This window comes from Actinia tenebrosa, unplaced genomic scaffold (genome assembly GCF_029948245.1).
Source record: "Actinia tenebrosa isolate PJP-AT-01 unplaced genomic scaffold, QUT_ActTen_1.0 PGA_scaffold13__45_contigs__length_12533684, whole genome shotgun sequence".
Lineage (NCBI taxonomy): Eukaryota > Metazoa > Cnidaria > Anthozoa > Actiniaria > Actiniidae > Actinia > Actinia tenebrosa.
Genome location: NW_028292573.1, coordinates 11,415,893 through 11,443,790, shown reverse-complemented (window position 1 = coordinate 11,443,790; position 27,898 = coordinate 11,415,893). Strand labels below are relative to the sequence as shown.

General features: G+C 39.3%; 2 protein-coding genes across 2 annotated transcripts; one reads left to right on the top strand and one right to left on the bottom strand.

Annotated features, from left to right (window-relative positions):
- Positions 1 to 5,073: 5,073 nt before the first annotated feature.
- LOC148911844 (uncharacterized) lies at positions 5,074 to 9,214 on the bottom strand. The gene is made up of 2 exons (XM_089028697.1): positions 8,667 to 9,214; positions 5,074 to 8,307 (listed from the first exon to the last, which is right to left on the bottom strand). The coding sequence occupies exon 2, from the start codon at positions 8,242 to 8,244 to the stop codon at positions 6,748 to 6,750; it is 1,497 nt and encodes a 498-aa protein (XP_088884823.1). The 5' UTR covers positions 8,245 to 8,307; positions 8,667 to 9,214; the 3' UTR covers positions 5,074 to 6,747.
- A 20-nt stretch (positions 9,215 to 9,234) lies between these two features.
- Positions 9,235 to 27,716, top strand: LOC116293167 (uncharacterized). The gene is made up of 16 exons (XM_089028692.1): positions 9,235 to 11,483; positions 12,777 to 13,795; positions 14,320 to 14,414; positions 14,512 to 14,834; positions 15,403 to 15,599; positions 16,453 to 16,709; positions 19,777 to 19,964; positions 20,118 to 20,232; positions 20,466 to 20,664; positions 20,930 to 20,969; positions 22,002 to 22,316; positions 23,352 to 23,612; positions 24,031 to 24,335; positions 25,033 to 25,062; positions 25,289 to 25,553; positions 25,997 to 27,716. Exons 1-16 carry the CDS (start codon positions 9,899 to 9,901, stop codon positions 26,383 to 26,385), a joined length of 5,583 nt encoding a protein of 1,860 aa, XP_088884818.1. The 5' UTR covers positions 9,235 to 9,898; the 3' UTR covers positions 26,386 to 27,716.
- The last annotated feature ends 182 nt before the right edge of the window (positions 27,717 to 27,898 follow it).

The following is a 27,898-nucleotide window of genomic DNA, read 5'->3' as shown; positions in this document are numbered from 1 at the left end:
GCTCAATCTCCATATACATTAGGAATCATAGATTCCAACCTCGTACGGAAACCTCAAAGAGAAGATCATTTTGGAATGTTGGTGCGTTTTTAAATGCCGCATGTATTCATGCAACTGTTCCTTGCTTATCTCGCCGCCGTAGTCGCTTAAGATGGTTTCCAGGTCAGACTTACTTGGAGTATAAAATACTACGAGAGAGCCTATGTTTTCCCTAAAGGGCTTAGAGACACTGGTAAGCTGCTGGGAAAGCAACCAAACGCTGATATTGTCATGCCTACCGCTAAAGGCGAGCTTCACTAATTCGGAAGTGCGTCTTTTTACGTCGTCCCCACAGGCAATGTCATCCAGTATGAGTAAAGTCTGTGTATCTTTAGGGAATTGCTTGTGCCAGAACTTCAAATGGCTGGATAACTCGTTAGGATCTAAGATATCTACAAAGAAGTCGTCATCTTTCACTCCTATGCCCGTCCAGGTGCGGTTGTTCACGTAGGTGGGGCATAATAGTACTATGTAGTCGAAGCGGTATCTAAAGGGTCCTAATAGCTGCTCTACCACGAACTGGGTCTTTCCGCAGCCGGTGGGTCCTACTATCAGAGCGTTACAAGGCATGTGATCTGGGTTCATATATAGATGGAACCAGTGGAAGCAGTGCAAAAGATCATCGCCGACGCAAAGGATAAAAAGACACCATAGAAATGCAAAGGGAGGAGATAGACCGGTTAAAAGAGCGCGTGCAGGAATTGTACGATGAAATGTGCGGTCTGAAGCGTGCAGAACGGTTTGGTGCGCTTTTGACAATGGCGACGTGGGCTAAGGAGTCCATTAAGGACTTCATTCGATATCCCCCATAGATATATGGACTGCATTACGTGCGAACTACCTGCTGACTGCATAATCCCTCCCAAAACACCGATACCCAAACCGTGTAAAAAATACACCTGCCGTCACTGTAATAAGGTATTCTCTGAAGAAGACTTCGTTGGACATTGGTGTCCCGCGGATACTAAAGCACAAAGGACTTTAGACGACGCTCGAGAAGAGTAAGAGGTCGCAAAGAAGATCTTACTAAGCCCCAGCAAGAGGAATTAGCATAGGTCTTTCTTTTTATTGTTATTTTGTTAAATGCTGCAAAGAGGTCTCAAGTAAGGACCTATTTTTTATTGTTATTTTGTTAAATCATCGTAATCGAAGAATGGTTAACATGATTATCTTTTTGCTGGTTTTCAACGATGAGAAAGAATGATACCTCATCTTTTAATGGGGGCTTAACAAAATAACAAGAAATAATAGACCCTATCCTAAAACCCTCTTACAGGGTTTAACAATTTAACAATAAAAAATAAGGTATATATAATGAAGTGCGTGCAATGTGATAGAGCTTTTAGTAGCAAGCAGCGACTGCAATACCATCTTTCCAAGAAAGTCTGTCAGAAGACCATCAGCACTGTTTGCGGTGACTGCGGTAAGGAACTGTCCACAGTACAGGCCCTACGATATCACCGCGAGCATAGAGTCTGCCTTAAAGGTCATTGCCGCCGATGCGATGAACCCCTCTTTGAAGAGAACTGGCATAAATACCGCTGCCGACGTTACCGCCTCGAAGAAGTCGTCTGTGAAACCCACGGCGATTTAGCAGAGCGATGTTGCCCCCTTGAAACCAGCCGGGCTTTAGTGCTGCGTAAAAAAGAAATAGACCAAGATTTCGTATGCTTTGACGACTACGAAGGAGTAAGATGGGAGAACCGAGAACACTGGGACGGCATCTGCGATAAATGTGGTTGTCAACGCAGCGGTCAACATATTTGGTGTTGCCTGTACGAAGGTCCCAAGCCTTTAGACCATTACCTTGCAATACGAAAAGAATGGTCTAATATATGATGTTACCTTACGTCGCAGCGTTCGCAGGAGGAGCCTTGATTACGATATCGATCGATTTCATGTCGGAAAAAATGAGGTCCGACGTAGCAGACCAATACCTAGAAGCCCATGAGGACGACTAATCACACAATGGATTAGCCTCCGCCTTTCTTTCAACGTCGAACTTCCATCGACCGTTGACTTTACCATAGCTACGTATGTGAGTGTACTCTTCGCCTTGCAGTACGTACCGTACGCAGTCAGGAGCCCATAAACTGTACTCTTGGCTGCCGTCTAAGAGGACCAACCTTAAACGGTTAATGTCCTCGAAGACGACGTAATTTTTTATTTTGTATGAAATGCCTTGTATTAATTCGCGCCAGTGAGTTTGTTCAACTATCATTATATTTATGAAATATCTTTCGGTGCGTTTGTAGCGTCTCCTGTGACTTGAAAGCCTTAACGCAGCCAGGACAAGGTATGCGAATGCCGTCGACGTAACGGTCGATTTCCCTGCAGATCAGATCGTAATCGTTGCAAACCATCGTAAGATAACCATTCATTTCATATTGCGTCAATACCGCTTTTTGTTTGTCGGACAATACGCCGTTACCCTTTGGCGTCTTCAGTTCCAGACATAACCCATTGTATTTTTTATGGGAGTTAAGAATTAGGATGTCGGGTTGACCTGCCTGGTAGCCCTTTTGCCAGCACGTTATCCTTTTACTGGTGGTATCTTGCAATTCCCCGAGTCCAGGTGCTAATAACAGCGTAGGGTGAAACCGGCGTATGTAATCGATGACCTTCTTATGTAAGTCAAACTCATTCTCGATCTTGAAGACCAACTTATTTGGACCATCCAACGAGTACTTTCCCGTCTTCCTTAACGTAGGTAGGACATCCTCGAAGACCCAATCTTGAAATGCCTCTGCTGTCGGTAGCTTGGAGCTAAATATTAACTGATACAAACCAGATTCCGTCACGTACAGGGATTGCGGGTGTGAACCAGAAGGGAGGCGATTCACCTCTATTCTAAATTCACTAAGCCTCTTCTTATGCTTATCCCGCACGTGGACTTTAATAGCATCTTTGGTGTCTGCGTAACCTAATGCCTTTGCTACCTCTTTCGCCTTAAAGTACAGCTTGTCGCTTTGCACTAGGCATTGCAGTTTAGTTTCGTTGTTTTCGAATACGCGGAGCATATTATACGTAAGGGATATTTTTATCCTCAGTCATCCTAGTACGCAACGCTCTTTAGCTGATTCATTTCCACGCTTAGCTGCGCGTCTGAGACTACGAAGATATATGCGTTGATCTTAGTAGCGTCGCTGGCGTCTTTGGTGCGCTTGATCTCCAACGTAATGCCGTCCTGGGTATTTACCAGGCGTAAACCCTGTCCATGTAGGTCTTCGTCGTTCGTCGTGCGCATGTCGATCCACAGCGCGTACTTATCCTTAAAGAATTTCTTTGGGTCAATTTGGTCGCCAAACTTACGTGCGACTTCCCGGTACATATCCGCGGGCTTTATCCCTTGTGAGTAAACCTTATTAGGCACTCCGTTGATGCTAACACCTACGTTGGTAATGTTAGGATTAAAGAACGCCTCGGAGTCACGCAATCCTGCCGTGTATGTCTTTGCGAACAGCAACATTATCCCTGTGAGGCTGCGCCTGGGAAGGTTAATGCTTTGGTTGATGACCTCTTCGACGTTGTTCGTGAAGCTGAACGTCTTGTACATCACGACGTGATCGTAAAGGAAAGCCTTCCCGGCGCTGTATTCCATACCGGCGCTACGTGCTAAATCTTCGCTGTATACCGTTTCATACTGCAGCTCTAAGTTCTTGATGAAATAAGGATCCACGGCTGAGGAACTTACGTCCTTTCCCTGCAGGACGTTCGTAGTGTCTGCTAGGGTTACTTCGAACTGCAGCTCGCTTAGCTGCCTTGGGTAGTATGCACCGTGGTTCGTGATAACTTCGAAATCTAATGGAATAACATATTTAGTACCATAAGCCGTCTTTATTTCGTCTTCTCCCGAGGCGCTGTCGGTTGCGCTTCTTACCTTGCGTATGGCTTCGCTGGCGATTCCCTGCTCTATCCTTTGCGCGCGGTCAAAGGCTGTCAACCATAAGTCTTTGTACGTGGTGTACAGATCGTACCTGTTTAAGTCCAGCAAGGATTCCCCGGCGAACTTCACCCGCATCTTTGAGACGAGGTTTCTACCCACGTTATTGACGACGTAACGCACGTCTGCGGTATCTGGCTGTATTGCTAGGTTAAACCTTAGTGCTAGGGTGCCAGGAACCAACACTAGGTTATCCGTTAGACGGGGCACGCCTACGTACAGGGTTTCCCCTGGCTTAGCGCTAGAAGGCGTGAATGTAACCCGGTGAAAGGTGCGTTCTGCTTTCAGTCCGCCAACCTGCTTAGGTAATACGTTGGGGTTTAACTTTGAGCTTATCATATATAATGGAAGTAGAAGGAACGGATTTTGACCCCCTTACTGAGGAAGGTCGAGCAGATATTAACGACGACGAATACGACGCATGGACTAAAGGCGCGGAAACCGACCCCCTGATCTACGACGCAGCCTTAAGAGACAAGTTTGGTAGTAGGTGGAGGAGGGTCAAGGCCACATTAAATCGTATGTTCACACGAAAAAATCCATACAAAACCGTTCCAGAATTTTTGCAAATGGATTACGTAGTAGGCCCAGGCGGCGACATTCCTGAAGCCCCCGGCGCTGCATGGCTTAGCAGGGTTCAGGAGCAAATGGACGAATCCATGGAAGAAACCCCGGACGACTTTGATAGGATCAAGGAAGAATTCCCAAACTGGGATCCAAACAAAGTCCAAGTAATGTTTGACGCGGATAACGAATGGGGCAGGGAAGTCATAGTAGCAAGGTTAAATAGGTCTAATGCTCATCCATACGTCATCAGGGACATAAATGGTAAATACTACGCAGATAAAAATATTCCTTCAACCCTTAGAAAGGCATTAGGAGAACCCAACTTACCCGAAAGAATGAGAGAAAATAGTGAGAATATTGACGAAGCCGTCGAAAGAGTTAAGACCCTAATGCAGCGGCAACAAAAAGGCCTCGAGGCGATAAGGGAAGTAGAAGAGCTAAAGCAGGCGATGGAGGAAAGGGAAGCAGATTACATGCGGCAAACCCGACTACTCCTTGATGCTCGAAAGAGAGAACTTGATGATAAAAACCAAATAATAACGGAAATGAGAGAACGAGAAGGAAATGCCTTACGTGAAAGAGACCAAACCCGACACGCCTTCGAACTTGCCCTGCAAGACCTAGACATAAGCAAGGAAGAAGCTAAGAACTTACGTACCACCATAGAGGGTTCTTTAGAGGAACGGCGGCAGTTGGTTGCCGAAATCAACACTAAAGAGGAGCAAATCCGGCAAAGAGATCGGGCCATCGAAGACCTGGAGGGGCAAATAGAGCGGCAGCAGGAAATAATCAATGACCAGGCTCGTACTGAAGAGGAAAGGGAGGCAGCTCAAAGAAAACTAGAAACTCTTCAGGTGGAAGTTGCGGAATTACAGGCGCAAAAGGAAAACCTGGAAAGAGAATTGGGGCTTACCACCAAGGAAAAGGTAAAAAGAGCCCTTTTGAAGTATGGCCTTCCGCTGGCATTCGCCGTCGCTATTTCGAGCGTAGTAGGAGTTATCCTATCCGCGCTTAAGGCTACAGGCGCGGGCGTAAAGAAATTAGGCAATGGGCTGACGGACTTGGGAAAAAAGATGGCAGCCGGCTTGCCTGGGCTGCTGGGTTCGGTTGTTTCCTTGGCACTTAGAACTGGCGGAGAATTGTTAAAGTTCGTGGGGAATAACATTTGGATATTAGTCGTCGCTATTGGGGTGGTCCTCCTGAAGAAGATGAAGGCTTAATCTTCTCATCGGACGGTGTCCTGCTTTGAGGATAATGAAAGACGGTATTAGCACCGCCCTGGTAATTTGGAACCAACGGCAACACACTCATGGTAGAAATGGGCTTATGACTCCAGGCTGCATTAGCGGGCCTGCGACCTATGCGATTTATCCCAAACTTGCCGTCATCAGAAGTGACTTGCAACTTAGCATATTTACAATTGGCTAGCATATGAAAAGTCACTGGCGTTAGGTCTTCAGTGGACCTAGTGTAGGGCTCCATCGAAAAATGGGTAACTTTCCTGGTGTTCGTTGAAGTTCGATAAGGAAGCAGGGGCTTATTATTCTCATCGATAAGCCTAAACCCCACATTCGCATGCGTATTTGCATTAATACTAATAGTGCAAATGACCAATGCAGTGCCCCCAACTTCAACCCACAGTCCAACGTCATGCCAAGCGCCGTTGTCATATCCTTCTTCATCTAAGCGGTGGGCATAGCGCGTTTCCCTCACGTATGGATTCATATATTACAGGGAACAAGTTCCCTTCTAGAGGCTCATTACCGTCAAAGTGCTGATGGTCATGTGGTTATAAACAGTATCCCTTTGATTTTCTATGCTATTTATGCAAACGCTCCCGGTGTCATCTACGCGCATTTGCAGCTTCACTTTCCCATGGCAGTCGGCAACTAGGTGAAAAGTCCAAACGGAAAGATTCTCGGCGCTATTCGTTGGCGGCTCTACTGAGAAATGCGTGGGCTCTCTGTTGTTCGTCTTCGCGCGCATGGGTTGCAATACTCCATTGTCGTCGCAGAAACGAAATCCTATGTTTGCATTACTAACGGCCCCCAAAGAAAGACTGCATAATATCAACTTCTTTCCCGAGTAGTTCAAATTCACGGACATGCCCGTGACATCAACCCAAGATGCTTGGGTGTATTTTTTCTCACCTGTGTAAGTCGTATAAACACAATCTACTCCAGCTACGTAGGGGTTGTTCATCGCCATATATAATAACTCAGACCAACACCCGCGGCTGCTAAGCTGGCTTTTAGTAAGTTATGGTCGTATTCCTCGGGTATCGTAGGCATAACATGGGCCTTCTTCGATGGTTTCTTAACTACGGGTAGCTTCGCTTCGTGTGACTTTTTTGGCTTCTCTACGAAGTGAGGAATGTTCCTAAGAGTGTCAGAGTTCACGTCGTTCACCCCAAACTTCATATCCTTAGTAGCTCGCTGCAGCTTGTTGTTATAACCCACAACGGAATTGGCGTTAATAACTAAATTACTTGGCATTAACCAACAACCAGGCGACAAAGCGTAATCCAGTCGCACTTTAGACTGCTGCACCGCTAATTGATATCTCTGCACCGACTTGGATATGTTGTTCTCTATTATTGCAGACTCAAATAAAGTTAGGAATTCTTGTTGCGTTTCCTGTGAAGCGCCTTGGGATCCAACAATGGGGTTGCGGGTATTTACCTGCGCTCCCAGGATGCAGTACACGAATGCTTCAATGCTACGGTTAATCCTGGCTAGGTTCCTTAAACCTTTTCCTTTCATTAACACGAACGGATCCCAAGTGCCGGGGTAGTTTATTTGAATTCTAGTAATTAATGAATTATTACCCTTATCGCCGCCCATATCACCGAACTCTAACTCATTACTTGGGTATTCCTGATGTCCGTAGTCAGCCGGCTTCTCACCATTGGCACCCCAAACGTAAACTATACCCAGCCCATGCGTCTTACCCTCCTTATAACGAAAGTCTTTTTGCTGTGGTTTGAACTCATTAATTAACCTTTCCAGGGCTGCGGCGTCATATCGGTTATTCATTGGATTAAATGCCTTATCTCCCGGTAGGGGTACGTTAAGCTCCTTCAACAACCTCCTTACCGTAAAGGCAACGTGAAACTGCATAATTGGAATGTGAAACATGTCCGCGGCAACACCACAACCTTTAGTGGCAGCCCAAATAGCAAAGTCTAACTGCTGCGGCCAATACCGCATATTGGGCCCTGCTAACCATTCCCTGGCCTCTTTACCCGACGTATGCTTCAACATCGTATTCTTATAGATATTTCTTAGTATTACGTTAAATGATTGTTTACCCACTGAAATCTTCAGGTGCGTTACCAGCTTTTCGAAGTTGTTTACACCACCTTCAGCATCGTAAAATGGGTAATCTTCCGTGGTTAACAATAAGTTTCTAGGAAAATTAGGTGCTTTATGCTCGGGTTTTGGTGGCCTTTCTTTATGAACGGGGCGTACAATCGTCAATCGCTGCACCTGATCACCTACTTGCTCCAGCTTCGAATGTTCCAAGTCTGCATTGCTGTACATCCTGGAGCCGTTATAGTAAATACCATCGGGTCTTCTTTCGAACTTACTGGGGTCTGCATGTGGAAACATCTTCCTAAATGCTCTCCAATTCCAGTAATCCCGGTTGTCGTGATGTGGCTGCTCCTCAATATCATTCCCAAAAGCGTCGTACATTAGTATATATAATGGATGTTATACCATCAGCGCCTCCACTTTATCCTGAACTTCCTAAGGAACCTAACGAATTAAACGCTGAAAACTTTAGGCTCAACAAAGCAAATTTAATCCTGGCTTACTTGGAAGGGCAGGCAAAACACTACGAAAAAGTCCGAAAAAAGTACGTCAGAGCCCGGAGTACGCTACATAAGATTGCGATAACTTCAGGATCCATATCTGTTGTGTTAACGGGCTCCGGCGTTGCTACTTCGCTTACTGGACCGGGAATAATCGTTGGAGTTCCTTTGGCTGGCGTTGGGGCAGCCTGTGGTATTATTTCAGCTGTTACTACGGGCATTATGAAACAGTTGTCAAGCAAAATATCAAAACACGACACGACAATAGCTCTGTCAAGGGCTAAAGTAAATACGATCACTGACCTTGTCTCAAAGGCTTTGCGTGACAGAAAGATAGACGACGTAGAATTCTCGCTTATCTTAGCCGAAGAGGAAAAGTATGAGAAATTAAAGTCGGACATAAGGAATAAAAAAACAGTCGTAAAAGATCTTTCCGAGGAATCTCGCAAAAAGATCTACCAGGAGGCAAAAGAAGAGCTTCAAAGAAAGCTTGCTCAGTAAACATCTGCTTTGAAAAAAGCGAGACAGGATTTCATTTGCATATTGAACGACAGTCTGGAAATTATGCGTAATATAAATTCAGTGAATTATTACGCGTAATATAAATTCAGTGAATTATTACGCGTAATATGAATTATTTGGCGAATTATTACGCGTAATATAAATTATTTGCATGACCTTATTTGGCAAATTATTACGCGTAATATAAATTCATCGTATGAATTACGTGTAATATGTTATTGTCGCCTCGGAATCCATCCTAACAGGGGGTGGTTGGGGTCTATTTCGTAAAATATTTCGTAAATTACGTCAGGGTAATAAGGAATATCCTTATCCAGCCGACAAAACATCCACTCGGCTTTTGTCATATCAGAAACCTCGGGAATAGACTTACCGGTAATTTCAGACAAAAGATAGGGAATAGCTTTGTAATATTTCCCTAGCTTTAATTTTTTCAGCGTTTTCCGTAGACTTTGCGGGGTTGGCTCTTCTAAATGGTTCATAATTCTTTCCATTACTTCGTCGTCTAAATATACCGGTCGATAACCTTGGATATGACTCATCCAGTCCCTAAAGTATTTTATTCTTTTGTATGGCGTCTTCTTACGACCTCCGTTGGAATAATATTGTTCCCTGGTAGCACAAGGCACGGCATTACGAATATTTTTACCGCACTCGTAACACTGTGCTGACGTGTCGTCTTCTATTTGCATTTTCTTACCACAACAAATATACTTATTTGGTTTAGTAGGTACAAACTTGGGTTTCAAGCACTTTACACAGAAATCATAAACAAACTCTTTACAATCTTCGCACTCCATATATAGACTAACATATTTGCGCTGTTGCCCCCAACCACACTTGGAGTGGGGATTGTCCGTAGGTGGATTTTTGACACGGGTCTTGCCCGTGTTGAGATTGCGCTGGAACCCCCATTCCCTATACTACTAGTAATGGTTTGGTTTCTGCAAGCTTACAATTTACAGATAGAATTTTTACTCCGGCTGTAAATAAGTGATAAAACTACGGGAAAAATGACAGCGGTTGACGTCGTTCCTAAAACATTCGACTCGCTTTTAGGTAACATCTCTAAGTTTGTTCAAGCCGAAGCAGCATTTATCATCCATCAACTGCAAAGACTTTATCCATCCAGAAAAGACTCTTTTGATAACAATGACTTATATAGTGCCTTCAAACAACTATACAAGCTGGGAGCGATCGATAAAGATGGAGATCAGAAAATGATGGAAATATTGGTAAAGAAAACAGCAAAGAAGGACGAAATTTTGAAGTCTATAAATGACTACAAACAGGAATCTACTTTGCCACGCAAAGATGATTCTGTCGGTAGAGAAGCTGTCGCGAAAGAGATTCGTGACTCTCTGACAAGGGAGGATGCCGTTTCTGCAGTCAATCTGTATGGAGAATCAGGAGTAGGAAAGACGACATTGGCCAAAGTAGTTTCTGGTCTTATGGAAGATTTTGATATGCTATGGATTGATCTGAGAGACATCATAAATGTAGAAACTGTTTATTTTTTTGTTCTTTATGGTCTTGGCTTGACCTCATGGGACCGTGAGGCGAAACGAATCTACGATCATCTTGAAAATATATCGGGAAAAACTCTTTTTGTTTTGGACAATATTGAACAGTTCTTTAAGAATGAGGAAGGACAGATATTCATGGAATTCTTATCGAGAATTATCAACTCTTTAGCAAGCTATGAGGGAAAACTGAAAATTATTCTTACGTCAAAGGACAGTGTATTTGAACAATCTCTAAAAGAGGAATCATCGACGACAGATTATAAAGTGAAGGAATTTGATGAAAAAAGTGCTAAAGATTTGATGACAAAAAGAATCAAGAACGTTGTAGATGTTGCAGATGAGGCCCATGACAAGGCATTGTCTGAAATAGCTGATCTTTGCCGTAACTTACCATATCTTCTTCAAGGAGCAGAGCAGCTGATGAGGGAAAGTTTCACTACTCCTAAAGAAGTGCTGCGAAAAATAACTACACAGATAGAAAATGGAGTACCAGAACACTTTGCTTGTATCAGTGCATTGTTTGAATCTCTACCAAATGATCACCTGAAACAGATTGCTGTAAAGATTTCTTTACTTCGTCGTCCTTTCTCTGTGTCCACTGCAATGAAAATTGCTGACATTTCCTCAGATTATAATGCAGAGCTTGACCTTGAAATGTTAGCAATACACAAAATCCTAACAGCAGAAGATGTAGCTGGAGAAAGGAAGTATGACCTTCATTCACTGTTCAGAGAGTTTGTTGCTTCGTATCTGTGTGTTAAAAATCCTATCTACAAAGATGCGTACGAGAAAGCAGAAAACCAGTTTGCTGAGCACTTTTCCAAGAAATTCAATCAACTTGCAAAGAATTTAGATAAAGATTTTGTTGGTACATACAAAGAGCTTGAAGAAGACAAAGCCAATCTCGAATTATTCATTGACCTTGCAACCCGGAAGGAAACTCTTGACTTGATTCTTCAATCTGAAGATGTGGAGGACACAGGAAGCGTAGCTATACTGTTTGAGGCATTCAAGAGTATTAAAGAAAGAAGAAAGCTTTTTGGTGAATGGGCAAAGATCATGGAAAAGAAAGGTATACATAATCCACGTTTTGATAAACTTTGTGAGGAGCTTGCATGTTATATTGACATTGTTGTTAACAGGAACATTTAAGTTTGTTTTGCATTTATCATCGTTTTTTTTTTTTTGTTTGTTTGTTTGCTTTCTTGCTTGCTTGCTTGCTTGTTTGTTTGTTTGTTTGTTTGTTTGTTTGTTTGTTTGCTTGCTTGCTTGCTTGCTTGCTTGTTTGTTTGTTTGCTTGCTTGCTTGCTTGTTTGTTGTTTGTTTGTTTGTTTGTTTCCTTTACCAATTTGTTGTTTATTTTTGTTTGTTGGTTCTCTTTCAGTTAACTAGTTTTCCTTTTCGTAATGTTATTGGTGGCAAGGGTGAATAGCACTGAGTAAAATTTCCTGTGGATTTCATATGTGTGTACAGTTTGTTTGATTTTTTTTTTCTCCCTTAATACTGCGAAGGGGTTTTATCCATGTTTCTTCCATCTGCAAAACGTCAATTTTTTTTGTGTTAAGAGAAATTAAATGTCGTGGTTAAGAGTCGGGTGTATTTTATCTGTTATTTATTTATATTCATTATTATTATTATTATTATTATTATTATTATGATTATTATCATTTTATCATTTTTATTTTATTTTATTTTATTTTATTTTATTTTATTTTATTTTATTTTATTTTATTTTATTTTATTTTATTTTATTTTATTTTTTGAAGAGAATATATAGTCTTTAATCAATAATTAATAATAACAATAATCTCTAATCAATAATTAATAAATTTTAAATATTTATACATTTTTTCAAGATTGTAAAAAACGAATAGAATTTGTCCATTATTTAAATATGAATATGTTAATATATAATACTTACAAAGAAGAAGGAATTATAAGATGAAAAACTGACTAATAAGGAAAATTGAAATATATATTAAATATATAACTATGTATCTTTATCTAAAAATCTACGTTAATAAGCTAAAAATCTAAATTTATAAAATGGCGCTTTCAGCAACCTGAATGCAGCAACCTTTCAGCAACCTGAATTTTATTTTATTTTATTTTATTTTATTTTATTTTATTTTATTTTATTTTATTTTATTTTATTTTATTTTATTTTATTTTATTTTATTTTATTTTATTTTATTTTATTTTATTTTATTTTATTTTATTTTATTTTATTTTATTTTATTTTATTTTTTTCATTTTCATTTTATTTTATTTTATTTTATTTTATTTTTTTCATTTTCATTTTCATTTTTATTATTAATTAATTAATTAATTAATCAATTAATTTCTTTTTTATTTTCTCCCATAGAAAGCTGGTTATCTAGTGCCAATTTTAGATGTTGGGAGTCTATCCAGTTGTCTGACATGGAGGGAACACGAAGGGCTTGTGAAGCACTAAAAAGAGCTGAAATGTCGCTAGCAAAAGCCATGTTAATATTAAAGCCTGAGAAACTGAAGGCTGCAAAAGGATTGTGCAAGTACTGCAGTGGTCAAATAAAGTGTATGACCAGTGCAAACCTGATAGACGAATCGAGCAGAATGGAAAAAGAAAGGCTTCTCGAAGAAGCACTTTTTGATTTAAAACAGTCACTTGCCATACACAGGAAGGTCTACGGTGATCATACTCTTACTGCAAGGACATTAAATCTTATTGGAAATTGCTACATGGAATGTGGTAAGCCAAAAGAGGCATTGACGTTTTACCAGCGAGCTATGGACATGAAAATCAAACTTGTTGGTGGTGAGAAACATTTCGATATACCAACATACTACAATCAGCTATCACAGGTCTACGAAACACTTGGCAAGGGCGAAATAAAAACGTCATCTGAGATATTTTGGAGTTTTCAAAACTTTGCCAACCGCATTTGGGATTCGATTTCTCAAAAAAAAAGACATGATTTAGAAAAGGCCACTGAATTCCTAGAGAAAGCATTAAGCCTTCAAAAAAAACTTGGAGTAAATGACACAGACGACACGGCTACGTTCCAAAGGAACCTTGCAAACATCCTTATCGGACTTCAAGACTATGACCGGGCCCTTGAATATGGTCAGAAATCCTTGAAAATAAGAAACAAGAGCCTTGGTAAACACCCAGAGACTGTGAGGATTTTGTACCTGATTGGGATCATTCATGAGTGGAGAAACGATCATAAAGCAGCTCTAGCAAGTTATGAAGAAGCTTTTGTAATGGAGGAGTCTTTACCTGAAGACAACCACAGTGTTGTGAGAAAACTACTGTGTGACAGACTTGAAGCAATGTGTAAGAAACTGAACAAGAAAGACAAACTGGAAGAGTATAGACCAAGAATGGAAAAATTTCAAAAGGTTAGGAATTAAAAAAAAATTTTCGGTTATATAAAAAATTCTCCAAAAGCATGATAGGCAACAGATCATTAGACCATTTTTGAATTTGTACAATACCGGGTTAGCCTTATTTCAGCGTCATAATATTTGCAAATACGAACAGTCAAAGAAAAAAGGTACAACATCAACAATACATACACTTTGAAATTCTTTGAAAGACTTTCACTGGAACACATGAATGTTCTACACAAAATCGAGGGTACCCTTGAGCAACAGAGAACTCGAAACTGAAGTGTTGTGAGTGACGGTGATCATAAAAGTACACAGAGAAAATCAAACCCATTAACTATTTATTTCACAGAAGAAATATAAATAGAACGCGCACGCGTGTCATGTTGAATAATAAATCAAGCGGTGATTGTCAGTGACAATCTGGCTTCATTGTGGGAGCATACATGTCCTGTATTATCTAGTGGTCTCGTTGCAAAATAGTCATAAAAGGTCTTAGGAGTAAATTGAAATGTTCTTTATTGTTGCTTTAAAAGGAGACTGACGCTGACGCTGGAAAGAAGCCTGATGCTGATGCTGACGTTGCTGATGCTGATGCTGAAACGGGAGAGGGGACAGACGTAATAACACTGTAAGCGTTACTGATTCCTTTTTTTTGTTTTATTATCGTGTTTACTTCTCTAACTGGTATTCCTAATTAATTATTTGTTGGTATCGTTGCTTTGCAGAGACGACAAAGGAGGATACTATGATTTCTCAAGCGACTTCTTTTTTCTTGAAGTTCCACGCAATGCCGTGAACACACCAATTAAAGTCAAGTACAAAGTTGACCCTTGTCGCTGTCAACCGCCCATGGCAGAAATAGCTACAGATGTTAGTTATTTCTTGGAAATGAGTTCCAGTAGGCCTGTGAAACTCAATAAGCCTATGTCTGTGACCTTAATGCATTCTGGACCTGGAAAAGAATATGGTTATAAAACTACTGTACTGGCCTTCAGTCAAGGCAAATACGTTTGGGAAGAACCAGAGTTAGTAGAGGAAGAAGCAAAAGGTATATTATAACGTACCTACAATAGATAAAATGGTTAAATTTTACACCGTGAAAAGATGAAAAAACTTACTGACTTTTCGGACACTATTCCTTCGTCGGAGTACTAGCTCCGACGAAGGACTGGCGTCCGAAACGTCAGTAAGTTTTTTTCATCTTTTCACGGTGTTCAATTTACCCTTTTGTCATTACTGTTTCATTAGAAACACCGACGCAGCTCACACTAGCTTTTAGCTAGTTATCTCTACCTACAATAGAGTTGTCTATGTGAAAGGTTGTCGACGGAGTAGCGTCCTTTCCTTTTCGCCCTCATGATGAATGCCAGCTCAACCAATCAGAAAGCGAGACAACAGTCCTTCAATAAAACCCAGCTTTTTTACCACGCCCCGTTTAGTAAAAACAACACGCGGAAAGTGATTAAACGAAACAAATGTGAATTTTTTTTAACAAATTCAAGGGATTGAATTGAATCTCGTTATTCATTTAGTATATGGAAGAGGTTATTGTAATAAAAATATAATTAATGTAGTTATGTAATTTTATTTATTTTATATTTTTTCGTAAATACAAGGATCACCAGCATGCAAAACAGATTTCATTCGAGTGCAGATCAGCAAGCTGTGTACCTTAGCAGTTGTAACCAGACTCATCACAGATCGATTCCAAGTCACGCACAAAGGATGTGTTGTCAGGTCTTCTGTGTGTGGTGATGTCACGATTGAGTTCCCCCAAGGAGCTGTAGCCAAGACCGTGGAAGGAACCATGAAGGTTTGGTTATTAAGATTAATTTTCCACGTTTAACGAAGCAATAGCTCTTTGCACATACGGGTAACAACACGCCAATAAACCTAAAAAAATGTTCAGTTTTGCGAACACCTATTTCCATTATTACGCACTTATCGAAATAGAATAATTTGTTTTAGTATGAATACACAGGTGATTATTGAAAATCTCGGGCGCTGATTGGTCGAGAAACTCAAATTATCACCCGATAATCACCTCCAGCGATAATCCAAAATGGCGGCCAGCCGCTTTGTTGCTGCTCCAAATTTTAAATGTGTCTTTTATCTTCTTCTTCTTCTTCTTCTTCTTCTTTTTTTTTTTTTTTTTTGAAAGAATCACCTGTGTATTTATACTAAAACAATTATTCACCTAGGGCTCAATGAATATCGGTACTAATAACCTCAACTTTGTTTCGGTTACTATGTAAGAGTTAATTACCGAGGGATGTATAGGCTTATTGCCTCCGTTCTCGGTAATTAAGTATTTTATTTATCAATTGAGAAGGTTTTCTATCAAATGTTGCTCATTATAAATGCGATAGGTCTATATATAGTTATTAACCGGGTTAACAACTATATATTGACCTCGCATTTATAATGAGGGTTAAACAAAAATAAATAACAAAGAAAACCGTGTCAATTGAGAAATAATCCCCGATATTCACATGTCGCCTTCGGCGAATAATTGTTAAAGAATATGTAACGGTATACATTGAAACCGTGAGAAGGTACATTAGAACAATTGAATTATGTGATTGACAGTATTCTACTACCCATTTAGCTGCATTTCACGACTTTTATATCGATCATCTCAGTCGTTTTTGTTTGTCCTTTTAAAGTTAATGTTGATGCCTGAAAACAAAGATGCATGTTCTATACTTTGTATGGATGGCTTTTCAAGTATTGCCTTTTTAAAGTCTGTTATCGTAAAGATGCCCTTGCCAAACAACACAGCAGAATACTCAACAAAAGACATTCGGCTTCTTCGCTTGGACGATAACAGATGGGAAGATAACGAATGGGAAGATGTAACAGATCAAGCAAAAATTGTAAAGCTTAGGACCCACATGGAATTTCGCGTAAGAAACTTCTCCTGGTAAGTATGTGCTGTGATATTGCTTGGTACTCGGTTCCACAATTGCTCCACTACATGAATGATGACTTATTATTTGAAAAAGGCCACATCAAACAGACGCTTTGCCGAAATGGCGACCGCAAAGATTAAACTGAGTATAAAACCAATACTGCACCGAAAAGAGCACCTTTACTTTATCAACCCTACGAAGTTTCATTACTATAGAAATCACAACGTGGTAAAACGACCGTTGGAATGCACGTCTCGCAGTGATAGATTTATGTACCACATGATGAGATTTTTGTGTACCACAGGATCATGTTTGAGAGCATGCGATTATAGTAGTGTTCGATATAAAAATGGGCTTGAAAGCGGATCAGATAATGCAAATTGAGCTATTGCCACGATTATCTGGACTACATGCACTATGTTCATCTGTTCAAACTGAAGATTTTTGACCAGACCGGTATTTCTTTTTATAACTGCAACAAGTGCTACGGCCACTAGTCTCCCCCACAGCCGCTTTCATTGTCGTCACTGAAAGCGGCTGTGGGGGAGACTATACGGCCACTCACTCCAGACAGTTTCATCCTCACATGGTACACAAAAATTTCATCACGTGGCACATGAACCTACCGCCGCGAGACGTGCATTCCAACGGATGTTTCACCACTGTACTCTAGTGATTTCCATAGTATGTCAGGTCTTATATCGCGGGCCGAGAAAACTTTAGTTGAAAGTTGACAAATTTACAAACGTTTGTACGTCTGGTAAAACGTACAATTAATCTTTGTAGGGTTGCTAGTAAAGGTGCTCTTTCTAGTGCCGTTATTGTTTTTCTAATTTAACTCATTGCGGCCGCCATTTTGGCAAAGGGTCTATTCAATACATTTGTGAAATTGTTGCTAGAATTTTTTTCCAATAGAAATGAAAAAGTAATATTTCCAAATTGAATATTGTAAAATTACTATGATTTTTTTGTTCATTTTTGGACACTTAGCCTAACTCTTGCTCCTAACACCTGATATAATACTTTCAGTATTGATTCTACCTAAAGTGAATAGTCGAATATATATGATGAAGTATTTTTAAAAACTGTTCGTGTGAAGCAGTTAAAATTAGTAGTATATTCAATGAAGCCTAGCCTGCGGTGACGTCACATAAACCTTCGTAACTTAAAGTGCGGACACATTAATCGGGACCACTTGAAGAAAGTTAACCAATCACTACAAAAAAAAAACAAAGGAATCAAACTTTAGTCAAACCAAGAAAGCATAAGTATGTTCCCTTGGTCAAACTTAATCCAATTGCAATCAGTAGCAAGCAACGAAGCCTAAATACCTGAGTAAAAATTATATGTTATTAATAACCGCTGGAACGAGAGATTGTGATTGGCTGAAATCAATATGATACTAATTTTGTTATCACTTTCTTGGCTAAAGTCCTTTTTATTTTAAATTTTGTTCATGAGGTCCCAGTTACTGTGTCCGCACTGTAAAGACTCAACACTTGAATGAAGAAATATTTCACCATTCAACTATTCACTTTATGTAGAATCGATACTGAAAGTATTGTATCAGGGGTTAGGTGCACTAGCACTTTAAAAAGATCGCTGAAGGGTCAATTACATAGTACCAGTTATATAATGGTTTTGAGTGAGCCCATGCTGATCATGGTAATAGCTTACCGGCACTGTGCACGGGTCCAGAATGGATACAAAGATCACGCTGCCTTCAGCGTCAGATCATTACTGTGTTAGTATAGGTATTATAAAATAATTGGGATACTACGCGCGTTATGATTGGTCGAAAACCATGTTTGATGAGAGTATCAAAACACGCTGTCGTCATTTTTAATCTATCGCGCGCGTAGGGAGAATTTACTTAGACTTTGCTTTTTTTCGATCTTTTCGCGCGTTTGTTATTTTACATCCCGCGTGTTTTGATAAGAGTATCAAACACGGAAAACTGTTTTTGATTTGTTAAATAACATACATGAAAAAATTACAAAAGAAAGAAAATATGTGAAATATTCAACGCATAATATTTTATGAAGTTCTTTCGTTCACAACCAACTATATTCAAAGCGATTTTGGTTTCAAATAAATGTAATTCAAATAGTTTCTCATTTATTTTAAACCCGAAATAAACTGTAACTGTAAAGTAACTGTAAAGTAAATCTGAATCACTATGAATGAAGACATTGGATTGGCTGACTTCGCAGCTAACGGAGTAGAATATTGAAAAAATTATACCTGACAGTTGTTGAACGTGTTAAGAAAATTTTCGGCCAAAATATTGTGTAAGCACTTACCACATCATATTTAATGGTCTTGCTCATAGTCATTTACGTTTCTGTTTTAATTTTTGCTTATTACTTCGGCAAAGAATCGCTCGAGTATTTCCTTTAGATCGGCTGGCTCATTATCGTCAATTCATGTCATAGATTGTTTTCTTCTCACTATTTCTCCCATATATTCAGCCTTAACGATTTACTCTTACTTGTGTTTTCTTTTTTGAACTGTTTTTTAGTTGTTTGATAGTAAAATCCGTAACATCTTTGCTTACTTTTACCTAAGATAAAATGGCTACAATTTTCCCCTAGATTTGCTAAATTTTTCTCAAATTTTTTGTCATGAAAATCTGTCACCTAATTGGCTAGAATTATTTTCCATTGTTTATTATCCAATCAAAAGCGAAAATTCCTTTTGTAATTTGCTTTGTTACACTTTTCTGCACTGTATTATACTTTTTTTGCAACACTGCTCTAACCCAAACAGAATTGAGTAATTTTTTCAGGTATGTTATTACTGCCTATAAAGATAGATTATTACTGTAGCGTATCTGTGAGAGCACCGGCCGCGTCTCTGGTTCTCTTCTGTGCTTCAATGCTTTTTCTCCGGTTTTTACAGTTTTCTTTCCGCAAAAACAAACAAAATTGCGATTTGTTTCGATTGTCGAAGAATCATTCCTTTTACATGAAGAACCTGATTATCTTGGTTACCAAAATTGTATATTTCTATAAATTAGGTTGTGAGAACACTTGATCGCATTAGTTGAACTTATAGCTTCTTTTTTTAATCTTTAAGTTGGTGGCCTTGGATATCGAAGGAAAAAATACAATCTGCTTCTAAGATATTTCGAACATTATGTTTTGGGCGTCACGTCTGTTTCGCTGCCTTCAAGGACACTGACGACGACGCACCTTTGTTACCAAAGTTAACGTTAGTGTGTGCTGAAAACCACATGGAAGATAAAATCTTATCTAAAATGAAAGGTAAAGGAATACCTGCCTGCCTGCCTGCCTGCCTACCTGCCTGCCTGCCTGCCTGCCTGCCTGCCTGCCTGCCTGCCTGCCTGCCTGCCTGCTTTCGTTTGATGGATTGCCATGCATCACTTCTAAAAAAGTTCTTATATAATTCACTCTAAGGTCAGGGCTATTCCAAACTTGCAATCACTACTAGTGATCAGAAAATGACACCAAATGATAAAGCCTACCCGAAGGTCAACGGTGCTGACATGAGAATTGAAAGGTTTTTTCTAAGGTTAGTAAAATTATGCGCTGTCACAGTCAACTCTTGCGCTGCAAGTTTATTTCGTGGTTTCCATCACTCGTTTTCCAAAAACATTTTTTTAAAGTTCAACTATTCACTTTATGTAGAATCAATACTGAAAGTATTGTATCAGGAGTTAGGTGCACTTTAATGTACTCAAGCTCATGCTATGCAGATTTCAACAAAATCGTTATCATTAAATGGCGTATATGATTTTTTCAAAGTTTCTTGAGAGGTCAAGTCTGTAGAAAGGAGTTAACTGTACGTGATACAAGACAAGATCAAGAGAACCACGAAGAACTAGTCATTCGTTTTTTCCCGAACCCTGAAGAAAACCTGGACCATTTACTATTGGGTATTCTCCAAATGAGCAAGGACAAGGTATTTTCGAGAAGTGGCGGAGGGAATCAAAGAACCCCACTGGTTAGTATTAATTTTTTTATCTTTAGATTTTAATTCTTCTGATCTATTATTTGCATATGCTTCTTTTTGCTTTTACATATAAATAATATGTTAAATTTAGTATTATAATTCCCATATATTTTCTTATTTATCTTTATCTTTAAAGTTGTCTATTTTATTTTACATTTATATCGTAAAAATCAATGGGAAATAAATTACTAATTATGATCATTATTTTGATTAGTATTTAGATAATTGTTTTTCCTGTTTGCCATTGTTTGTTTAGGCTAAAGATATTCCATCGCCTCCGATATGGTCAACCAAAGGTACGAAAGGCTGTTTTTTAACAATTATTCGCCGAAGGCAAAGTGAATATCGGGGAACATTTACTAAGCCGCCAGTCTTCTTCTTAAATTTTAGACTTGAATATCAGAAAAAAAGACGTAATTGAGGGTAAAAAAAACGTTTTAGTATTACTTCCACTCTGGCATACTTTGGGAAACCTCATAATCACCGCTCGAGCAATGATTATCGTCTCAGAATCACTTCTCGCTCGACCAATCACAGCGCGCGAAATTCTATAATTAAGTCAAAAGTTATACTCAAGTCGCATATTTCATATAATCCCGGGTTGATTACACCTAACTGATACGGTTCGACATGTCGTGCCATTGCATTAGAGAGAATATATTTGAATTTTTTTAGAAAGAATCGAGAGCTAAGATGTGATAGCTTAGAGAATTTTATTGATCCCTTGAGTTCCTGTTACACTGTGCAAACTTCTCAGCAACGTGTATCGCAATGCTTGAAAAGATGTAGCGTTGCAATTTGCCGAGTTGAATTGTTACACTGCGACGCGATCTTGGCAACTAGTAAATTTTTTGACTCCGCGGAAAGAAAAAAGAAATTTGGACATACGCTCTTTAAAAAAATTGCCTTAAAATTGTGAGAAAAAAATGTTGGAGAGATCATACACTTTGCAGTGGCGTTGCCAGTTACTGCAATCCGTTGCGAAAAGTAAAACTGAGTTCTACTTCGTGCAACGGTACGCGCAACAACAAAATAATTACGAGTTAACCCGTGTTCCACTGTGCAGTTCTCCAGCAACTTGTCACGCGACCGCGTTATTGATGAAAAATTGCAGTACAACAGGGCCTTTACTAGATTGAATCTTTGTGTTTTTTTAACTCCATTAAACATTTTCTTTCTAAGCTTTGAGTTGAACGTCTGATGAAAGTGGAAGTGGGTTGTTGCTCGCTCAAAAGCTGACAAAGTTATTCGAGTTTGAGAGTAAAACTATCGGTTTAACGAATGATAAAGAAAGAAAAATATATTTGGATTTTCTTTTTGATTTGCAGTGGCGTCGAATCTTAATCTCGAGCTCAGTAATGAGCAAAAGAGGTGGATCGTTGTCGGAATTGGCCTAAATAAAACCCTTTTGCCACCTTTACGAGATTTCCTCAAGAAAGAAATGTACAAACATTACGATGATCTGAAAACCAAGCACAGCATCGACAATCAAAGTCATACGAAGCACTTAAATGATGATCATGGAAAACAATTTCATTATGAGAGCATAAATAACAACAAAGCACGTCCCTACGACTACAATGTGAAATCTGCAGAAGACTTGGGCAAGTTGTATTTGATGCCATACATGGCGAAATTCACAGGTGAGACAACTTCAGTCCCTAATATTATAAATTTTTAAATAGACACTATTGTTTTGTTGGGAAATACGCCATTCGTATTTTTCATTTGATTTCAGTAACGTATTTTCCATATCCTCAATTGCTTACTATCAATCACGTGACTTTTTAGAGTTGACTGGGGGGCAAACAAGCGGTTGACTGGGGGGCAACTAGCGGATGCTAAGTCAAAACATATCAAAATAAGTCCTCAAACTATTGTATTTGACTATTTTCACGACATCAAACCAGAAAACAAGAGATCAAAACAACCTCCAGGATTCTACAAGCCATCAAAAAAGATCTATTACCGGAAGTGACGTCTATTGATAGCAACCGATAGTTAAGATATCGACGACGTCACTTCCGATGTTTTCCATTACAGTACATGCTGCATGCATGCTACATGCTACAAGTTTTTGTTTGTGGATGTGTCTATATAATGATAATAAAATTACAAGGCATTAAGTTCATCTTTTGTTGAAAAATATTTCACCACTCGAACACAAACTTCATATCTTAGCACCACCGCTTAAAAGCCCCTATTTTTTTCTGACCGATCATTCGTAAAGATTTGAATTAAATAAGCTTTTGCCGTGTCTTCACGTCGATCAATCCAGTAGTTGCTGCAGCTTTTTATGAATTATGCTTTATTGAATTAATTTTGGCGCAGCGGTAGTAAACTCACCCCTGATTCAATTTCTAGACTAGGTATCACATTTGAGCAGAGCTTGTCTGGTCCCTTCCTAGATTTGAGGGTTTTCCTCCCTCCACACATTGTCAACCTAACGCGCTAAATTCAATTCGATCTGTTAGTTCAGTACCGTTTGCTGACTTAGATCGGCCATAAGGTTGTTTCATGATATTTATAAATTAATAGGCTTCAGAAAAAAACCTTTTGTAAAAAAAATACTGGCCATTTCGACATATTAAATCCAGATCTTAGTTGCTGGAAAGCTGAAAAAAATAAAATTTCTCGTCATAAATGGCTAAAATATTTCTCGTTGTTTGTCATTGCAGGTTTTGATGATACTTGTGACATGTCTGCTGTTCTTGGTATTCTCTCGTCCGCCAGCGTATTTCCTCCTGACGTTCAAAAGTTGGCAAGGGACGTAAGAAGTGACGTCAGAAATCCTTGGGGTCACTGTAAATTTCTGGAGTGGGACGACACAAAGTTCACAAGGTGCTTTCAGTTGATGAGAGATCTCCTTCAAGCTTTAAAATTGCCTGATGACGATGAAAAACCAATAACGGACGAACTGGGAGAGTGGGAAACCATAGGTAAACTATTTTATAATTAACAGAAACAAATTAATACAGAGTTTCTAAAAACTCTCTTTTCCTCCCCTCCCTCTTGTATTTCCTCCTTGCCTCCGGTCATCGTCTTCTCTCCGCCTTCTTCCCATCTCCGTTATTTTCTGCTCCTCTCATCCTTTCTCTTTCCACACCTTTCTCCCTTTCTGCTTCCTTCTTCCGACTCTCCTCTTATTCCATCCTCCCCTCCTCCTTTCTTCTTCTTCTTACTCATCCTTCTCCCCTTGTTCCCCACCCTGATTTGTCCTTCACGATCTTCCTCCTTCCTCTTTCCTTACATGAACAAGTTGAGTTTATTTCGACCTTTTCCCTCGCAAACTATAGTCTTATCGTAGATTATTGCCAGCTGAAGAGCTACTTGTTTAGTTAGTCAGTATATTTTCAGGTATTGGTGCAGATTCTTTGGTAAAGTTTATCGAGTTTGCTCAGGTAGAAATCAAACGGTTGTCTCAAGAAGTAAAGCGTTTGGAAGCAAACGAGAAAGACGAAGCTGAAAAAATAGCCGCTACTTTACGCGATATCCTAGACATTCTCGTCAAGGAAAATAGAGACAAAGACAAGAAGTTAGAAGCTTTGGATACGAGAGTTACAGCTTTGGAACAAAACAGGGAATGTAGCGACAAAAAGATAGCAGTTGTAGCACAAAAACAAGAAAAGTGCGAAAACAGGCTTGAAACTGTGGAACAAAAAGTAAGGTTTTTTTGACAGAGTTGCAAAAAGTTATTTTATTTACGTATTGATGAGTCTTTTCCACACGTAAAGGGGCGTAGCAAGTTCTTGGTCATAGTGGCGATGTACCATTTCCCTCCCCCCCGTCCTTTTAGGGTTGAAAATATTAGTCCTTTATTGAGACTTTAACGTAACCAGTTACGTTACAAGACTGCCTACCTTTTAGGGTCAATTGTTATTTATTTCCTTTATTGATCAAATATAAACTGAAGAACAGAGGAAAGATGTTGTCTAGTCACTGATTTTACGATATCAGCGCAATCACTTTCTATAATATACAGTCGTACCTCTTAGTGGTTAAAATCAACATCTCTGCAAGAGCTTTTTCAATTTATGCGTAACTTGTAGGGGTCGTTTTCAAAAGCGACCGCCGATCACCTCTACCATTTACCATTTACCATTCACCTACCATTTACCATTTACCTATCATCTACCATTTGGACAAAGAGAGTACCCATGGAGGGGGGGGGGGGGGGGGATGGGGGAGGGGTGTCAAAAGACTCATTTAAATGTCTGTCACACTCAAAATCCATAAACGTACCGGTTACCGATCGTTTGATGGTTAGTTGAATGACTGACTTTGTTTGAATTACTGATTGACCCATCACTAGCACACTTTTCTGATAATGATGTTTTTGTCTCTTCATCGTTTCTACAGGTTAAAGATATTACACCAATTACAGACGAGGTTTGTAAAATTTTAGCATGGTACATTCTTATGATTATTTAGGGAGGACAATGTCCTTCATGGCCGTCCTATATGTCAACTCCTCGTTATTGCCATTTTCTAATCATATATCCTATCTTTCCATTTATTTTTGTGTCAATTGTATCCACTAATATTCCAACAATTGGTGAGCCACAGAAAGTCTCTGTCAACTTGTAAAGCTTCTTTTTAACCTTACTTTGTTTAGGATCCAGTAGAGTGTCTTGGGATTGTTATTACTGATAATTTCAATGACCTCCCAGAGGATATTTTCTACTTAATGTCAACGTACCTCGACCATAAAGACATACAATGGATAAAAGAGGGACCATGGAAACCAGAGAAATTTCTTCGTAAATTTCCAAAAAAAAGTTGCGATAAACCAAGAAAAGATTGTCTACAACATCTCGTGGACGTTTTATGTGAAAAATTTCCAGTAGCAATTTCTAGTTTAATAGAATTGCTAGGCGTTGGTAAGTTCCTCATTTTTTAATGTGTTTAGTTAGGGAATCCGTCTATATTAGGTTAACCTCAAGGTCTTCCTTGATGATGTCCGATTTGAATAAAGTATTATTATTATCATCATCATCATCATCATCATCATCATTATTATTATTTGAATAAAGTATTATTATTACGATCACACCAACATCACCATCATTACCATCATCATATCATCGTTATCATCATCAGATCATTATGACCACCATTATGATCACCATCATCATCCTAATATCATCATCATTTAATTACCAACATCATCATCATATCATCATCATCATCATAACATCGTCCTCCTCTTCGATTAAATATCTACCCAAATTCAGACTCGTATGCAACACGAAGAAGTTAGCAATTGACGGAAAGATAGGAAAAAAAACACAAAAATGTTATATTAACCATTACTTCTCCCCAGGTAAAGAGTTAGTGACTACGCCTCTCAAGGATAACAAAGAGCTCAAAGAAAAAACCATAGAAATTGTAAGTAGAAACCCGAATATCTGCTGGGAGACTTTGGCTGGTCATTTACACGTCGATGAAAAGATATTGAAGAAATGTAGGGAAGATTACTCGGGAGATACACTTGAAGTAACAATCCAGATGCTCAGAGAGTGGATCGAAACATCAGATGAGAGCTGTACATTAGAGATCATATTCGATGCTTTAAGGTTGTGTGGGTATAGAAAAACAGGGGAAGAACTAGCTTCCTATACGACGGAAAAATGCAAAGATAAAATTGCACAGCTAATACAAGCCGAGCAGAGCCGACAAGCCGAATCAAGCCGAACCCACGAGCCGAGCTAAGCCAGATCATATTTGATGCTTTAAGGTTGTGTGGGTATAGAAAAACAGTGAAGAACAAACTACCTATACGACAGGAAAATGCGGGGAGGGGGAGGGGGGGACTGGCGTAGCTATCGCGCAGTGATTGTTGTGAAAAGATAATAAGCAAAATAGATGAGTAGACAGTAATTCCCCTCCATGCAGGATTACACGGAGTAATTTTCTCTGCAACTTGTCTCGCAACAAGCCAAGCTGCAATAGTGTTACACGGTGCAACAGAGACGCAATCGGCTACACGCTGCAATGCCTCATGCAACATGTTTCGCAACGCCGTTTCGAGGGAAGTTGAAGAGAAATTTGCTCCGTGTAATCGCTCCTTTACACTCGCGACTGTTGTTAGTCACTATAGATTATATATATGATTTTGGTTCACGGCCAAATAAAATTAATCGAAATTTTAAATCAGTAATAGTATGTTCATGCAAGGACGGATCCAATATTTTCAAAAATGAATGTGCTTAACAGTGTAACTGTTGTAAAATGATGTCAGAGGGTTAGTGGGGTAGGTAATTTAAAAATATAGCTAGAATTATAACAATAAATTAACCTTTCCCGAATTTTCTCGAGTGAATATAAAGCAATGTTTCCAAGTCGAGGTTGGAAATGATAAAATGTAACAAATAAACGAAAACGTGAGTACCAAATTCTGGAAAGGTGTCTAGAAAGTAAGGATAAGATTTTGGGCAATTAGATTAGCCATGGTGATAATTGTGATAATTAGAGTTTATTGCTTTTATTTTTATCTGTTTATTTTATTTTTTATTTTATTTTATTTTATTTTATTTTATTTTTTTCAAAACTAAGAAGAAAAATCAAATTTCAGCCATTCGAGGGTTAAGGAGCAGCAGTAAGGGGGACTCGCGAAGCGCCGGCAGAGGCAAAATAGACCCCCGGCCCCCCCTGGGCTTTTTCGGGTTTGACGAGGCCCTACAGGGGGTCTTGCGCGATCCGTCGGCAGCCGCGCGATAAGTCCTTACTGCTGCTGTGTTGGGTACCGCAAACGGAGGTTAAAATATTTGTCGGATATACGATGCATGAATGTAAAAAGTTCGCCAATGACTTCTGTATAATTTGCCTAAGATCCAAAGTTAACATACCCAAGCCTCGGGGTTTCTGGTGTTGTGGTAAAAAAATGCAAATAGAAGATGACACGTCAGCACAGTGTTACGAATGTGGTAAGAATATTTGTAATGCCGTACCAAATGCTACCAGAGAGCAATATTACGCCAATGGAGGTCGTACGAAAACACCTTATAAGAGAATAAAATACTTTAGGGACTGGATGAGTCATATCCAAGGTTTACACCCGGTATATTTAGACGATGAAGTAAGGCAGAAAATCATAGACCATTTAGAAGAGCCAACCCCACAAAGTCTACGGAAAACGTTGAAAAAATTAAAGCTAGGGAAATATTACAAAGCTATTCCTTATCTTTTGTCTGAAATTACCGGTAAGTCTATTCCCGAGGTTTCT